We start from the raw sequence: 17,644 nt of genomic DNA, 5'->3' as shown, positions 1-17,644 counted from the left end.
GCTATAGTTTAGCAACGTTGTTTCACCATGTTTCATATTTTTGAAAATAAATATGGTATTAATTTTGATTAATGCTTATTTACTTAGCTTTTTCTAATTAAAAGCTAATTAGGTTTATGCAATGATTTTCTTTAAGCAAGTGTTAATATGATTAACATCAACATGAATGAGTTTCTAATTATAACTTGTTTTAGTTCAATGTGACATATAAAGTTGTCAATTAGATGTTATTATATATAGTTTATTTTCCAAAGTTAAATGTTTAAATGGCATAAGTTGTACATGAATATTTATAAATAAAAGTTGACTAGGTTTTACATCGTCTTTTCAGATACAAATATAATTTGAATTAACTCTAACTTAGGGTATTTTCTAAAAGTATCGTTTACATGTGTTTTCTAAATAAAAATAAATGCAACACATAGCTCTTGTCTTTTCCTTTACAAAAAGTTTCTCCGATAGATGTCTATTTCAACGGTACCATGGAGCCTTCGTGATCCTAGAATCAAGCCCTATCCTTTAGTGCGTTCTTTTCAAGCTTTTCTCTTTGATTGGTGTATTATTTTTATTTGTACTTGTTTGTTTGCTTTGTATGTTGGTGCCCGATGATTGCTTCGAGTAGAAGGATCGCTGTTCGAAAGTTTTGAAGATTAATAGTTTGAAGAGAGCACGAGCTGAAAAGCAGTAAGAGTAACTTTTCTTTGGAGAAAAGCAAGTGTCACTAACCATCCTTCTATCTATGCTTATTTTACAAGAATACCATGCATACATTAATTGGAACATGGAGCGACCACTCAAGAAAACAGTGCAACCACAAGAACTACATGGCTCTGATCTTGACTAGAGACTCTAGTTTGAAGCGGTCTTACCGAAAGGGCAAGAGGGGCGGCGGTAGATGGGGTATAGCCCGGGCCTTAGACTGATCTGCTCTATGGTAGTTTCGCAATCTTGAGAGAGGTTTATGCTCTGCTACTGATCCGAAAATCTTAGCGGGTTACTTCTTATTAGTGAATCTTTGTAAATGCCTTGTAGCGTCTCTATGCAATCACACCTCGGTAGTGTGATGAGTGCCTGATCAGCATGCTAGCATAGCATGGTTGGGTTTATAGTTCTCTTAAACTTTTACATGACTTGTGGTGAAAATGTACAACCTCTGCAGAGTATAAAACTGATATATTAGCCGTGCTCATGATCAAGAGCGGCCTAAACCCTAACATGATAATTAAACTTTAAGATGGACTTAAATCATTATTCTGGTTATTTCTTGTGGCCTTACTGAGTATCAACCATAAGTGTACTTACCCTTATTTACTGCTGCTCAGAAGAGGAAGGTGTGTGAAGTTTTCTGAAGATGATACTGAGTTCTAGGCATACACAACCCCTAGTCGATTGCTTGTGAAGTTTGGAGCCTTCATTTCCAGGATTAAACTGTATATCTTTGATAGACTTGTAAGTCTTTATTTATATTACTTTATATAATACTGTACTTTTATTCACTGTTACTACTTTTATTCACTGTTACTATATGTATGATTACATGAACTTGATCCTAGCATATAGGTAACACTTTTTTTTTAAAACCTGATGTGACATGTAGCTTGCAGGGCGAGAAAGGGAAAAAGGGGGAGAATTTTCTAGTAGGGAGAAAAACAAAGAGAGAGAAAGAAACAGGAGATGGGCATCCAAGCAGACCAACCGCGCCGTTTCGATCTGCGAATCCGTTGGTACAGTGAACCTGGAAGGCCAATTTATATTAGGTCCTTGATCCATGGTGCATCTCGTTGAAATCCTGATGCTTCGCATAATGGCATGCATATGGATATGGCGCTGGTCCAGAGCAAACCAGGCAGCCATAGATAGATGCCTCCGTCGCTGTTGCTGCCAAATCCCCATCCGGCCCACCAGTCCTTATCGCAACAAGATGGCGCGCGATCGCAATTACACTCTCTCGATCACACAAACAAATAAAGTCCACTGATCAAGACCAACAAGCCGTCAATACTCTTCAGCAGATGAGACGATGGGGCCGGTGCTTTAGGGAGATGCATGAATCCTTGCTGCTTCCTTTTTTCTTGAAGGAGCCATTGCCATCTTACAGCTCGAATTCCCCTGTCATGCTGCCCGACCGGTAGACTGAATGGCCTCCGGTCCTCACAACGCGGTAATGCTGTCGAAGGATGAGAGGAGGCAACCATGTCATCAGCAGATCGTGCTTTCTGATCAGGTTATTCAGGTGAAAACAAAGGTGATCAGTTCGTCAGGTCAGGCTCAGGCAACTATTCTGCTTCAGTCATGAACTCACGATCATTCGATCAATGGCGTTTAAGTACTGTGTGACCAGTCCAGCAATCAAAAGGAAGCAGGAAAATAAAGGAAGAGGGAATAATCTTCAGAGAAAGGGATCATGGCAAGGCCCCATCCATACATGGTTTGGTGCCGCAAGAATGGAATACGGCTATAGATGATGCACAGCCTCCGGATCAATGTGAACAGGGACAAAATTAAGACCAAATCTGGAAAGCTGCGTGCAAAGTTCAGAGCTTTATTTTGGCGGGGGCAGGGGGGACTGTAGGTGATAATGATTCCAATCACACTTTCTTTTTTCCAAAAAAAAAAACACAAGCACACTTTACTTCTTTAATTTATTATTAATGTTTGCTCTTTGGTGAAAGAAAATATTTTTCATCTGCCAGGTTGATCTACTGGTTCTGAAATTTTCACCGATTATTGGAGCTTTTAAAAGAGTAAATCACCTAGTTTATCTTTGTCAGGGGTTGAAGGAATGGTGAGTTTGATAGAACAGGTTTACTTCCATTGATCTGAAAGCTAGACACTGCTGATAAGAAACAGAGCCATGATTCAGGCCAGAACAGTAGAGCACATGCATGATGCATGCATTGGCTCAACCGTGGTCACCATTACTGTCACTCACCAGCAGACAGGATCACAGGAGTGACCCATCCATCTGATGATCCATGAGCTCAGCTCAGCACAAGGCTATGCTAGATGTTGGGTGTCCCGTACTGGTAATATACTGGTAAACGTATTTTCCCAAAAAGAAAGAAAAAAAAAGGTAATACTGGAAGCATTGATGGATGATGATGAGCTCAGAGAAATGATTGGCAATGCTCCTCTCTTCTTGGAAACTGGAAAAGACATGCTATGTCAATGAGCTGGAGAAGACACGGGGAAACATTATGGGAAACATTATAATCACAGAGTAGTCATGAGTCATGACATGGTCAGCCAGTAGTGGAACACAACACAATTCAGTTGACAATGAGCTGAACTGGTACATATCAACATTTTGCTGGAGATTCCGGTGGTCTGAAAAGACACAATGCATATATGCTGAGAAAGGACTTGGCAAATCTCAATCACCGATCAAATTACTACATTGCCTACCAAACGGGGGAAAAATGAATCAGTCAAGGGATTGAGCAAATCCCAAATTTCCCTACGATTAATTAGATATCGATCGGTCAAGTCTTAACCTTACAGCATCAGTACTATAACTAACTACACAAACATGTAGAACCCCCATCAGCTTGTCATACCCTGGATCTCAGGCTTGCCACAACTTTCTGAAAAAAAAAATCCAGTATAAAGGTTAGGGAAAGTCAAGTCAGTGATGAATAATTGTATTGTTAGGAGTAAAATGATAGGGAAAGTCAAGTCAGTGATGAATAATTGCATTTTTTTAGAGTATGAATAAGTGCATTCAAAGAGGAAGAAATTCAGAGCTCTGTTATAGAGCTATCCAAGGATCTCCAAGAGATATATGACCTGTGAGCTTTTGAGTTTGACACGGACGGATACAATGCATGTGGTTGAGTATGAGCAGGAAACTGTTTGTTTTTCGAGCATAAAGGACCCTCCCGACGGCGACGGATTTTCACACTAGCAAGATCACATTCTCTTGGATACCGTATTTGATTTTTGTTCAATGTTGCGTACCGTATTTTTTGTGCAGGATGGCATCGGAAGGTAACGCCCGTGTAGTCGCCGGCGGCAGGTTACCGTGTCGGCGGCGCCGGCAGCGCTGGGCTCTGCTGCTGCTGCTGGTAGAAGCCCATCCCCTGCAGGTAATGCTGCTGAAATCTCTGAGCAAACTGCAAAGACATGCGTGTATGGATCAAGGGAGGAGTTCAGCGGCATATGGGTGGTGGTACCATGGTGGAAGGCGGCGGTTGGAGGTGGTCGACGGCGAGGTAGCGCGCGTAGGGGTCGGCCACCGGCGGGCTCTGCACGGCCGGCGGCGCCATGAACGTCATCCTAGGCATGGACGCCACGTGGGGAGGGGCCACCATCCGCTGCATGTACTGGTGCACTCCCGCCGGGAACATCACCGGCGCCGCCGCCGCGGCCGCCATCCCGCCGCCCATCCACATCATCTGCACCGCAACAATCCACGTGTCAGTATGTCACAGACCGAGGTCTCGTTCTTGGGTAAGAACCATCTTTTTGGCGCCAAGAGGACACTCACCTGCAGCTGGAGCTGCAGCGACTTGAGGTACTCGATCGCCTCGTCCAGCATCGACGCTTTATCAGTCTGAAGAATTCGATTCGACGCAAGAATACAAGAGAGTATGAGATCAGATAATCAAGGAGATGGGATATGCAAGAGCAGGATTGCAAGTTCATATGTGATTACTTTGTTGCAGTGAGGTATGAGCTCCTGCAGGGCCTTCATCTTCTCGTTGATCCTGTCCCTTCTTCTCTGCATCGGGTTCAGGTCACAGTTAGCAATGGCGGCCGCACGAGCGAAAATTCTCACGTTCCTGCGGGAATTGTAACAAAGAACGTGATGGAAATTTTGGAAGGAGCCAGGCCTACCCGCTCCGAGAGGTTGTGGACCTCGGCGGCGCGCCGCCGCTTGGCCGTCGTCAGCTTCTGCGCCGGCTCGCACGTCACGTCGGCGGACTCGAACTCCGCGTCCTGCATTTGCGGCCGTGTCTGTCATCGATTGATCGGGTGCAGAAGGGATTGATGCCGCGACAAGATCGCGATCGGCAGCGCGGGCGTACCTCGGCGTCCGTGGAATCGCTCTGCTTCCGCTTGCCGCTCCGGTTGGCACTGGCGCTGGGCTGCCCGGCCTTGGTGGTGCATGACGTCGGCCGCATCGACGACGAGGTCACGGTGGCCGCGTCGCGGGCCTTGCCGCCGGCCTTCCCCGCGCCCCCCGGCGGCGGCGCGCCGTCGAAGGGCGCGCGGGCGCGCGGCGTCTGCACGTGGTTGCTCCCGCAGAAGCTCGACCCGATCGTCAGCATGGACGACTCGCCGGCCTCCGTCGCCGTCGCCGTCGCCGCGGTGCCGTCCTCGACGTCGCCGAGGTCTCCGAAGCACGCCTTCTCCCGCGGCCTCGGCGGCGGCATCAGCCCGCTGCTCTGGGGCGCGGCGTCGCCCGCGCACTCCGCCTCCTCCTTGCACGCCCTGCCGCTGCCGGCGTCGTCGGCCGCCTGCGCCTCCCCGAAGAGCTCCGTGAAGAGGTCCCTCTCGAGCGGGTCCTCCGCCGCCACCGGGTACTGGAACCACGCCGCCGCCTCGTCGTCCTGCACCGCCGCCGCCGGAGCCTTCTCTGGCCTCGGCGGCTTCCGCGGCGCCTGGCTCTGCATGACCACGTGGCCGTTGCACCACATCAGCTCGATGAGCCCGTCGTCGTCGCCGCTGCAAACCACACCATTTCACAAAACCATCGCCATCAGCCATGAACGGAACAGCATACAAATCATGCCATGAACGATCAGAACGCACTTCAATTCCGCGAAGGCGTCTCCCATGCTGCTGCTCCAATCAGGGCCGTACTGGTTCATGGCTCCTCAGACCGCCGCCGCCGTGAGCATCCCACGGAACACGAAGCGCGCTCGACCGCTGCAAGGAGAAGGGCAAGAGAACTCCGTCATATTTCCAGCTGCAGGAACCAGGGTTCGGACTTGATACGCATCGCAGAGTGATCGAACATGCAGACAGGGTGATCTTCCATCCCCTTTCAATTGATCAAATAGTAGCAATTGAATTTCAAGGATCAAAGGAACTGAATTTGAAAAAGCAAAGGGCATGAGTGCAGAAGCAGAACTGGTATATACAATAATCTACAAGCGTATTGCTCTGCAGCACCTGAAGCTCTGAACCTGGAGAGCGAGGCACCAGGAGAGATGAGCACGAGACTAACAGAGAGGAGCAAGCAGAACCAACGAACAGTAAAAATGTGTGGGCTCATCCATTTTGAGGCCATGTTTAGTTACTCCCAACTTCCAACTTTGACACTATGCAAAAAGAAGATTCCCCATCACATCAAACTTGCGGTACATGCATGGAGTACTAAATGTAGATGAAATTAAAAAGTAATTGCACAGTTTTGTTGTACTTTGCGAGACGAATCTTTTGAGCCTAATTAGTCAATATTTGGACAATAATTCACAAATACAAACGAAACGCTACAGTGTGCTACAGTGCTGTAACAGTAATTTGGCACCTCCCAAATTCGCCAACTAAACAAGGCCTGACTCGTGCCCCGGTGCGGATAGAATGGCATATCCATTTTGACTCGTGCAGATGGAACAACGTACAGGGAACTCAAAAGACAAGGGAAAAATAAAAGAAAAGAAAACTAGAGATAGACAGAGAAAGTACAGAAGAAACAAGAACCTGACTATTTTATCCGCTTCTGAACTGGGCGGGCTTCGCTGCAGCCACCAATAAATCTTCAGAGCCTCCCTTCACCTTCTCTCTGCTCCTCTCTTTCTCTCTCTGGTGTCTGACTGTCTGCGCGATGAGCTGATGATCAGTAGAAGAAGCTGAGGAGGAGTAAGTGTGGGGAAGAAGACGAGCTCCGGCTGGGAAGTTGTTGGCAAGAAGGGCAAGCACGGGGCGCCGGCCTTTTTAACGAGGGCCAAAGTTGGTGCAGGAACAGTGGCGGCGCCCGCGACTGAACGAACGAACTGGATTCGCCCCCGGGTAGCACAAGCACAAGTGTAGGCCGGAGAGCGACCGGGAATGGTTATCGCGTAGCCATTCTACACCGGGACCCCAACTTGCCATCACCAGAGTCAGCCTCTGCTAATTTTCACACGCGGGTAAATTATTTTTTCTTTTTTTTTCAAAAATAAAATAAAAAATATCTTGTGCGTGGGGGCAAAATATAGGTTAGTCTAAAATTGAAACTTGAGTTGACACTTGGCAAAGTTGTACACAACCTCATCGTGACGTTATAATTCAGAGATTCAGCCCTCGACATTTTCTGAATAGCCGCGAGCCGCGGTTATGTAAAGAGTATAAGGCGCCGTAAAAGAACTCACTTTGAAACCTCTCTACCGTACCATGCACCAGTATACACTTGACTATACACTTGGGTCGCGGTTGCCAGGATCCTGCCAGGTAGCCCTCGGTCTCATCATCATCGGCGCTGTCGGCCTGACTGTACGTGTGGCACCAAATCTCTAAAAGAGATTAGCGTCACGTCCATCTCACTCCAACTCACTCACACGCACACTCATCACACACGCACACACGCTCGAAGAACAAGTCAGTCAGTTGCATGTTTGACAGGTTCCACTCCTGTGGCGAAGCCCATCCTCCTCCGGAGAACACGCGTGAGCATCCGGATCGATCTAGCTCAAAGCGATCGATGCGTACACTGTGCCGCAACAGAAGGAAGCTTAGCAAAGATCCGATCAAATTGCGGCTTGGTCCCACAAGAGCGCACAATTCTTTCTATCCACACTGCGAAAATAGGAGTACTCTACTCAATTTGCATTGCAGGATGTGACCTCTCTCGGTCAATGGTGTTCAGAACTTCAGATCATGGACACGTACAGGCAGGGGTTTCATTCAGCCTTAGTTTGCTTTATATATCTTTCTCACTTTCTTTTTTTTGCTGAAATAATGATCAGAGACAAAGTGCAGGGCCTGTGGCAATTGCCATGCACAGGAGTATGTAGTTTTCACTTTTCAGGTATGTCAGATTCTCGAATTATGAGGTGTGATTCTGAAGCAATGTCTGTTAACACTTGCACATAGTAGGGACCCTTAGGGACTCCCCTTGTTTTTCTGGAATTTGGCAGGTTTTTTTTTATTTTTTTTCATTTCCTAGAAAAAATTATGGCCAATCAGAACCATTATTTCTATGTTCTCAAAGTACCACCTATGATGTATTCCAAGTCGCGAAAACTTTAACAAAAACCTACTATCCAAATCCAATATCATATATATAGCCGATTTATCGATGAGACAAAAATCTCAAATTTTCCTTTCTGACACAACACACAAAAAGACTACTACTCCCTCCATCCCAAATTATAAGTCATTCCAAGAATCTTGGAAAGTCAAAGTATCTCAAGGTTGACCAAATTTATATGATAATATAATAACATTAATGATGTCAACTAAGTACAATTAGATTCTTCATCAATTATATTTTCATAGTATATCTATTTGATGTCATAAATCTTTATAATTTTCTCTATAATTTTAGTTAAACTTGAGATGCTTTGACTCTCCAAGATTCTTGGATGACTTATAATTTGGAACGGGGAACGACTCTTCATTACAGATTAGGAAAAAGAGAAACCTCCTCCGCTATCTGTTTCTTTCCAAAAGTGAGAAAAAGAGAATATTTTATTCCAAGAAACAAAGCAAGCCCAAAAGGAAGAAGTGAAAAATAAAAAAGGCTGGCAGGGGATCTCATGCTCCTGCCATCTTTCATCATGAGGAATTCAGAACAGCCGTGGCCTCAAAACAGATCCTTGGGATCCCTGGCCACATATTTTATTCTCCGTCCGGGCCCTCTCCTTGCACCAAGAAACTTGAGTGAGCTGCGTGCTGGCCTCCGAGCATTCTCAGCCCCATCAGATGAGAGGCAGGGAACGCAGCAGAGGCTCAGCTCAGGGTCGCCTTTGCTCTGAGGGCTACAGCCTGGGGGAGGGGCATGGCTTCTTGTGGCTCACGTCCCTCCCCCTGGCTAACCACCATTTCTGATATCCTCGCATCATTTTGGCTCAACTTAACTCCTGTACACCGACATAAAGGTGCCAACAGTTTCTACATCAGAATCATGCGTGACAAAGGCAGCCTCCTCATGCATTCATTTGGTGGAAAATGATTTTTTTTAATCAAATGATGCTGTTAGTTGTTCTTGAGCGCTCTGGGTTCGAGCAGCTTGGACTCGAGCTCGGGTGTGCATCTTCTTCTTAAGTGAATGCTAGACCTTTCCGTCGATTTTTTCGAGAGATGAAAAGTATTGTGTCCAAGAATGTGATTCAGTTAGGGAATGATGATCAGTGTTGGTTGCTTTTGCTAGTCTTCAGGATTCTTTTGAAAGCTTCCGGGCACCTTTGTGCGGTAGAATAAGGTGAGCAAAGGAGCCTGGGTGGTTGACAGAAACAGGGCCGGGTGGCTCGATGGCTTCGCTTTGAGAAAGTAACTCCCTGTTCACTGGTTCAGTGTCCATACCTCATCCAAGCAGAAATGGGCAGCTGATCCATGATGTCAATTCTTTTGCTGCTGAATTGCTTGGAAAGCACAGACGACCTAACCATTTGAAGCTGCATTCAGGCATACCAAGTTTATAAAACATTGAGGAAATGAATATGCAAACAAGCTTCCTCTTAACTCTTGACTGGTCCTTGATACAAACATTTTGCTCAAACTTGCAAAAAGTTCAGTGTGCTACTAACATTTTCCAAAAAGAAGAATGTATAGTTTGATTTTTCAAAAAGCCTTCCAGTTTTCATCTATACTAAGCTAGTTGGCTTATCTCGCCACATGGCTAGTTGCGGCGATCGATGTTGCCCAGGAAGACACCCCACTTGGGCTCGGGGACCTGGACGGCGCCGGCGGCGGGCACGTCCATGGTCTCCCCCTCGGCGGCCTTCCCGGCGCCGGCGATGGCCGGGCCGCCGCGCTCGACGGCGCCCGCGGTCGTCGTCTCGCCGCCGAGGGCGCCCGGCAGCCTCGGCCTGACCTGGAACGGGTTGAACAGCGACGCCCACAGGCTGAGCTGCTCCTGCCGCGTGGCGCCCACGTAGGGGGGCACGAGCGCCGGCACCCCCGCGAACGCGGGCGGCGCGCCGGGGAGCCACGGCATGGACGCGCCGGCCAGCGGGAACGACACCGGCAGCGGCGGGAACCGCAGCCCGCCCGCCAGCGCGCTCGCCGCCGGCATGGACATCGGCATCGGCATCGGCAGCGGGAGCCACTTTCCCTCGCCGAGGCCGCCCTGGCCCTCGCCGCCGCCTCCTGCGGCCAACATGGCGGCGGCCTCCGGCGCCTCCGCTGCCGCCACGTCGAGCACCGCCTCTGCCGCCTCCGACGCCAACGCCGGCTCCGTGCTCCCCTCCGCCGCGTGCAGGCGCCTCAGCGGCCTCGCCGCGGCCCCGCACCTCCCGCCGAGCGTGAGGACGACGAGGCAGAGCGCCGCAGCGACGGTCATGACGGGGCGGCAGCGACGGTGGTGGTGGGCCATTGCCGGACTCTCTGTGTGGGTTGGTTTCTTGGCCGGAGAGCCTCCGGAGGCCGTATGTATAGGACGCCGCGGCGAGGTTTTAGGTAGGGGTTTGTAGGGGACCTGTCAGGAGAAGGGCGTGCTCGAGAGTGAGGCCTCCTACTCGCCTCCTAGCTGCTGCTGCTTGTTGCACGAAGCTGGTTGGCCGTTGACCACCTACAACAGAGTGCCTAGCTGATCGATCTGGTTGGAAGTTCAGTTAGGCCATGCGATGTTCGTGCAGCTACAATCCCATAAAAATTGCATCTTTATTGTGCAAGTGGCCAGTTTTGACACATGAACACATTGCCGAAAAATAAACTGCTATATCCAGTGGCCACTGCTCTGCCACAGTAAAGACATGGAAATGGAACAAGCTATTTTACTCAGAATGAAGCTAGAGATCCAAGTGATATAAGCCATTTTTAAGTGGGACCTACATGCGCCCTCCAATCTTCGCGTATCATGGAGGCAACGCCAGGGCAAACAATTACCAAACCCTGCAGTCTACAGATTGTTCAGCAGCGGCACAATCCAAAGGTTGCCTTCGTGATCTCGTGGCATAACAGTGCCAAGTTGCAGTAACGGTACCCGAGTCCCAACAAGCGCAATGTTACCGGACATCATCGTATCACACCAAAATTTGGCAGTTTGGCTGTTCAAGTTACATGTGAAGCTGTTAAGGAAACAAAACTGCTACGATCACTAGATTGCCAGTAACTTTACCGCTACAACATCCGGTGCCATTGCTCACAGCACTGTCACGTGCTTTTCTGCAAGCAAGCCTCAACGGCGCCACCCAGCATCTCTGAACGAGGAGCTTCTGCCTTCCAGGTCTTCATCAAATCACCTTTGTAGCATTGAGTCAGTGGATTTCCTTCCGCATTGCCATTTTGCAGCTGGCAAGTATATAGTATGACGCGACAAAACTTTGGGTGCATCTCACTCATTTGCAACTGATCTCTTCTCCAGCAATGATGACAAGAAAGCGGAACATAGTTTTGTGAGAGGCGGAAGAACATGAGACGATCCACTGAATATGGTCTCCCAAGGCCTGTCTGAGGGGATAAATGGAACATCTGAAACCTCTTTCTTTGACTCCAGTTTTCGAAGCTCTCCGTAAATAGAAGCGTAGCCAATTAGTGCTGAAACAACAGACAAGAGGTTTCAGTGTTTGTACATAATGCTTCAAGATTAAAAGGCAATGGAAAACTTTTCTATGTTTCCCAAGATACAGAAAAACATTTACCAGAAACAACTTCAGAAAAGCATGGCATATAACAAGCGGCAATACTTAAATCATGTTTGTTACCACATATATCATTCAACTAACAGTAGCAAGTAAGGATTGTATAGAAGAGGTTAAGAATATAACAACCCATATAACACACTCACCAGGTTCATCAGCTTGAATCTTCTTGTCTGCGTTCCTGCTAATAACCAACTCCTCACTCTTTCGGGGATCAAAGATGGCATATTCATGGGAACCATTTACATAAACCAATGACACTGTGTCTCTGTCTCTCGAATTATTAGCATTTGCATCCAAAGAGATGTCACCTTTCACAAAAGAAATGCTGCCACCCCTTGCCTGGAAACAAAGTTATGTGTCATAAAGGTCCCTAGTCCATTGTGTGCTATCTAACAACACATACGGAAGAAAACAAACCAACTGAAATTTTATTGGAAAACTACAGGAATAAGCAACTAAGCATACTATCTAACAAAAAAAGTATAAACATGAGAATATTAAAAAAAGAACAAGAGCAAAATTCAGTTCCTTAAAGTATACCCAATAGAGCGATACTCCAACAAGTTGATATGATAGGTCAAAATAGCTCAAATGGGCATACCTTCTTTACCGACCAGGAGGCAACAGGGTTTGGGTTTTCTGCATTGAAAAGTAGAATTGCTCCATCTTGCTCTGTTGATGCTCCTCCATCAGGACAGCTTAGAAGAGCAAGAACCGCAAATTCGTTCCCATCTGGCGAACAGCATGCAGCTGTAAAAAAACGTGCAAATATGAGAACATGATCAAAGGAACTTGCTCATTGACCACAGATTAGTTTTCACAACCCAACCGTCAGACAGCACTTGAGAATGTTAGGAAAGAGGACCAGCCTAAAGATCAGTACACCACTGTTAACAACATTTACATGTGATTGCAGCAATGTAACTTGGCAGCCTTTGAGGCTGGCCAGATTCTGAGATTCATCATGATGATCATCCTGAAACTGAATTAGACAGGACGGGGCAACATCTAATGTGACAAGGTTGTCAGATTCATCTTATGTGCATCCACGGGCATGACCAGGGAACGCTATCCATATCCAAGCATCAGAACAAGAATTGTGTTTTCCCAATACGATAAAGCATAATGCATTGTAAGTAGAACATGCCTACAATTTTTGCCTTGCTAAATCTAGATAGCACAAATTGTGCTGCTAACATAGTATGTACCTTCTGCATAAATGCTGTAAGACCACTGCATGCAAAGATTTGAAACATTCCATACAGTAACCTGTGGTCTTGAACTCTGACATACAGACATCAAAAACACTGATGTCCCAACAAAAGAAAGGTTTGTAACTGGCTGCAAATACAATAAGTGCAATACGTCAAGCTGATATGTTAAAGCAGAGGTATAACATGAAAATACAAGTCTAGGTATAATCAGATACCGATAATGTTTCTGCAATGACACCAACAAGCGCATTATTATCAGGATCCCACAGTGTGATGACACTCTCAGCTGCAACTGCAAGAACAGATCCATCGGCTGAGAAGGCTGCTGATGTCATAGGTTTCTTCCTGCAAAATTTCAATTGCTTCAGAATATTATCTGCCTCACTTACCAATAAAAAAAAAGGAATGCTGGCAGACTAGTTGCGCGGTTACATTAAAGTTGTTTACAAATATGCTTATGACTAAATCTTTGCCCATATTAACAGGTATTGCTCAAAGGAAAACAGAACAACTCACTTGTACGAGCCAACCGATTGGCATCTCCAACCAGCACAATTTTTTTCATTGCTTGATTGTGAAGATAAACTCTGGACCCAAACCTACATAACAGAACAATAAAACTTATGAAATAAGGAAACAAAGAATCCCCTCAAACATAACAGATATGCACACCTTGAAGTTACCACCAAAAGAAGAGCTCACAGCCATATTCCTTCCTGGGCGGAAAGCAACAGCAGATACCTCAGCATCACTGCATGAAGAATTAATATAGAAGTTAAAACAGATAGTTTCATACTTTCAGTTTGTATTTATCAGCAACCCTATAACATGGACCAACCTGTGAGGCTCATAAATGACAGTGGACAAAAAATAATTTCCCGCACTAGACCCGTGATTCCAGAACTTTAGTGTAACAAGACCACCCAATTCATCTTCAGGAAGCTTGACATCCACAGTGCACATCAAACTGCCATCAATTGACAATGAAACTAAGGAAATGTACATCTGTAGCAAAGAAAAAAAATGGAACATGTCAAAAGCTAAGGTTAAAATCTGAATACCAATCAAGAACAGCAAATTATTCAAGCATCAAAGGTAACTAGTTTATTTTTATCAATGTAGAAAGCATGTCAAATATATCTAGAATAAAACTAAGTATGAAAAAACAACTATAAAGCAGCATATAGTGCTGCAAAGTGTTTGCCAAACAATAAACAGATAACAGAAACAAAGAAAAAACGGAATATAAAGAGAAGGTAAAGTGAGTACAGAAGAAACTAAAACAATGTGACTAGAAATATACACATGAAAACATGTGTCATCTTACTGTGATATCATCAACAGGCTGAAAATTCCTCTGACATACTTGCAACTGAAAAGGTTAACAACACAGGGATTAGTTTTGGTATAAAGTGTCCATCGTCCCATCAATTTCTGCCCGAAAGAGGACTGAGTAAACACGAGAAGTTCCCCTGTTAGGTTGATTAGCTTACCTCTGAAATCTCAGTGTTCTCAAACAAATCGTAGAACTGTATGCAGTAATCTTCCGTTGGTATAGCAACAAGTCTATTTGTATAATCAAATCCATACACAGACCGATCAGATCCACCCAAGCTCGTGGAAGCAATTGGCAGCTACAGAGATGAATATAGAAAAGGATAATCATGAGATCACGATCATACAATATAATCACCATTCATCTGAAATATGGAAACCAGAACTAGCAATGCTATTTAATTGCTTAAATTCTTGAAGCAAAGAACTTTCATGTTATTACAAACCTTAATTCCAGCGATAGATCGCATGACCTCCATATTAGGCATTTTTAGGAGATAGACTTGGTTATTTGTGCATGACACCTGGAATATGAACAACATCAGCCATCATTCACACAATGGGCAAGAAAAATCAAACAGAATAGATCAAATAAGTAGCTTGCAACATTTTTGAGTGACTTAACCAGCCCTATAGCAGCCAACCCTTATGAATACTCCACATGATAGGACAATTACGAGTCAAAAGCAGAGTTATATTTTACTTCACTCTGTCAGCTCTAATAGAATTACTTAACCAGTTGTTTAGTCTAAGGCATACCAGCATATCTTTATGTTATGTCACTGCATAATTAGCAGTAGCTCAATATGCTGTCATCAGATACTTAACACAAACAACTTTCTTTGTTACCTAGGTTTTTCTTGTATGACGAAGCAAGCAGCAGACAGACTTAAATCAGTAATTATGCCCATGTCCGTGCAACAAAGGAAAAGAAAGGAAAGGACTATCAAATGATTATTTGAACTTATTACCACCATCAAATAGACAAAATTGCCCAGTGATCAAAGCATGATATAGGTTTAGCTACAATATTATTTTGAGCAAATTCAGGAAAAAAAATAGTGAAGGAGGAACTTGATTTTATGTTTCTATACTGTAGCACATAAGAAAACAAGGAATGGTAACAGTATGAGATCCATGCATGACCATATAACAAACTTCTTGATGTATTCCCCTCTAAGACTGGGACGTATGATGGTCTCAATTTTGAACTATTATTTTGATTCTAATCGATCAGTGACATAATTTGTACACAAGGCTGAAACATGAATAACTGAATGAAGAATTGGGTACAAGAAGGAAATGGAAGGATACTTACACAGGAAATGGAAGAATCTGGAGAATCTACAAAGAACAAAAGAGGAGACCCCAGACGTGGTTTATATCTTCTCTTGCCAGTATCTAATTGCCATACAACAATAACTCCCTCCAAACCACCTACAAAACAGAAAAATTGTCAGAGAATTATAGAGCAAAGTATCAGACTATCATTACAGATCTTCCAGGAAAAGGCTGAAATTAAATTGATGTTGACAAAGGTAAATGAATAAGCCAAACCTGAGAACAAGTACGCTCCGTCAGAGGAAAATTTGAGAAACCTCACTCTGCTTGAATGCCAATGCCATGTCGTGCACATATCTGCATCATCATCGCCCCTAACACCATCCCTTCCTTCATCCACTTTTGACTTTGAACTTTCAGAGAACTTTGCATTTCCAAAATCTCTCCAAATCAAGATCCGCCCTGTTACATCACCAGCAGCCACAGTTCTCTCGCTTGGATGGAAAGCCAGAGTGGTCAAGTTTTTGGTGTGCCGGAGCTTTGTCTTCCTTATCTTATCAGGCTTGAAATCTTTTGTTGGTATGTTCCATATATGGAGCTTTCTTTTATTTGTAATGCCCAAGAATTCCCCAGAACTACTCGCAACAATCTTTTCTGGTTTGCGTGTCTGTTTAAATCAGAGTAAAATGTGCAGGGAAGTAAGTTTCAAACGCTGAAAAATTTTACCAGCAACACATCTTCAACAAAATTCTATACTTTCCAATTATAAATTTTTATTGTTTCCAATTTAAATACCAGGATTACAGGCAAATTTCATAGCCATACGGGTGAATTACTATTCCTAGCATAACCGTCATTCCTAGCATAACCGTCCATATACATTACATTAAATACTAAGATTTATTCATGTGAAAAGTGTTCAGAAAATTAACGGTGATAAGAGAAGGTATAAAGCTGAAAAACCTCACCTCAGCCAGGAGACCCACTTTACGCCCCTTCATCAGGTCATAAACTCTCATCTGCCCACGCAGTGCTTTTGCTTCATTAGCCGGCTTACTCATATCTTCCACAGAGATGAATGCAACGGGAGTAGACACTTCAGCTCCTTTCGAGGTCCTACAAATGTTAGGAACCACCTGCAATCACAGAATCAAAACATAAGCATGCGCGTTGGCATATTTAATCTCGAATTCACTCATCACTAATAACCAGAGCAACGAAATTGAGGAAGCAGCAGCTTGAGCTTACCATGGAGTGGACGGGGAGCCCGACCTGGACCTTCCGCACTGCCTCCGCCGCCACGAAGTCCCAGTAGATGAGCACCCCGTCGAGCCCCGCGGTCCAGCAGTAGCTCGCGAGCTTGACCGCCGGGGTCGCCGTCGCAGCGGCGGGCGGCGGCACCACCACCACGGCGGTGACGTCCCCTTCGTGCCCCTCCAGCTCCGACACCTGCGAAACGAAAACCACACGGCCGCGGTGAGGCACCGGCCACAACCCCACACTACCAATTCGTTAAGCGGAGGCAGGCGGCGGGCGCGCGGGACGGCGCTTACCAGCATGGCGGTGGCGGTGCTGAAGACGGAGACGGCGCGGCCGGAGCAGACGAGGAGGAGGCGGCCGTCGGCCGAGAAGGCCGGCGGCGCGGAGACGTAGCTCTGGCCGCCGGTGATCATGGCGGCGGCGGCGGCGAGGGGGTTCTAGGGTTTTGGGGCTTCGGAGTGGGAATGAGGAGACAGCGGCGCTGCTGGCTGGACGAAGGGTTTTGGGCTTTGTTCAGCGGTTCGAGCGGGTTGGCGGATCGACGACGGCCGCGCAACCGGGTCTAGACCCGCTTTGAATTTGGGCTTTAAGATGATGATGAATTGGGCCGAGCTCTGTCTCCGTTGATGATGGGCCGGGCCGGACCGGATTAGTATAGCACGTATATCATCCTCTCAAAACAAACACACACAGAGGCAGGCAGTAAAAATCCTATAAATAAACATAGTCCATGAAATTCCTCTCAGAAAAAAAACTAAATTCATGACACAGCTCAGGACTCAGAAGAAAAACCCAAACAATTCATGGCAAGGCCATACGGGC

At 45.9% G+C, this 17,644-nt stretch overlaps 3 protein-coding genes across 6 annotated transcripts; all 3 read right to left on the bottom strand.

Annotated features, from left to right (window-relative positions):
* Window positions 1–3,197: 3,197 nt before the first annotated feature.
* On the bottom strand, window positions 3,198–6,944 carry LOC101780784 (transcription factor PIF4). Of its 4 annotated transcripts, none has more exons than XM_012844280.3 (9): window positions 6,649–6,944; window positions 5,755–5,871; window positions 5,028–5,667; window positions 4,837–4,938; window positions 4,655–4,720; window positions 4,487–4,552; window positions 4,173–4,394; window positions 3,958–4,079; window positions 3,198–3,584 (listed from the first exon to the last, which is right to left on the bottom strand). In XM_012844280.3, exons 2-8 carry the CDS (start codon window positions 5,811–5,813, stop codon window positions 4,017–4,019), a joined length of 1,218 nt encoding a protein of 405 aa, XP_012699734.1. In that variant the 5' UTR covers window positions 5,814–5,871; window positions 6,649–6,944; the 3' UTR covers window positions 3,198–3,584; window positions 3,958–4,016. The 4 variants fall into 4 exon arrangements, with proteins under 4 accessions (XP_012699734.1, XP_022680515.1, XP_004963135.1 ...); XM_022824780.1 differs by having other exon boundaries at window positions 3,958–4,091; window positions 5,755–5,986; window positions 6,649–6,941; XM_004963078.4 differs by having other exon boundaries at window positions 3,958–4,091; window positions 6,649–6,941.
* Window positions 6,945–9,481: 2,537 nt separating this feature from the next.
* Window positions 9,482–10,742, bottom strand: LOC101780384. The gene has a single exon (XM_004963077.2). The coding sequence runs from the start codon at window positions 10,460–10,462 to the stop codon at window positions 9,767–9,769; it is 696 nt and encodes a 231-aa protein (XP_004963134.1). The 5' UTR covers window positions 10,463–10,742; the 3' UTR covers window positions 9,482–9,766.
* Window positions 10,743–11,043: 301 nt separating this feature from the next.
* Window positions 11,044–17,303, bottom strand: LOC101779980 (WD repeat-containing protein 75). The gene is made up of 16 exons (XM_004963076.3): window positions 17,116–17,303; window positions 16,811–17,011; window positions 16,531–16,698; window positions 15,839–16,229; window positions 15,600–15,718; window positions 14,728–14,805; window positions 14,440–14,580; window positions 14,274–14,318; window positions 13,785–13,951; window positions 13,619–13,697; window positions 13,463–13,545; window positions 13,162–13,291; window positions 12,941–13,073; window positions 12,334–12,482; window positions 11,876–12,071; window positions 11,044–11,625 (listed from the first exon to the last, which is right to left on the bottom strand). The coding sequence occupies exons 1-16, from the start codon at window positions 17,233–17,235 to the stop codon at window positions 11,423–11,425; spliced, it is 2,403 nt and encodes an 800-aa protein (XP_004963133.1). The 5' UTR covers window positions 17,236–17,303; the 3' UTR covers window positions 11,044–11,422.
* Between the last annotated feature and the right edge of the window lie 341 nt (window positions 17,304–17,644).

Source organism: Setaria italica, chromosome III (genome assembly GCF_000263155.2).
Source record: "Setaria italica strain Yugu1 chromosome III, Setaria_italica_v2.0, whole genome shotgun sequence".
Classification (NCBI taxonomy): domain Eukaryota; kingdom Viridiplantae; phylum Streptophyta; class Magnoliopsida; order Poales; family Poaceae; genus Setaria; species Setaria italica.
The sequence above is the reverse complement of the archived record's forward strand: the minus strand, read 5'-3'. Positions and strand labels throughout refer to the sequence as shown.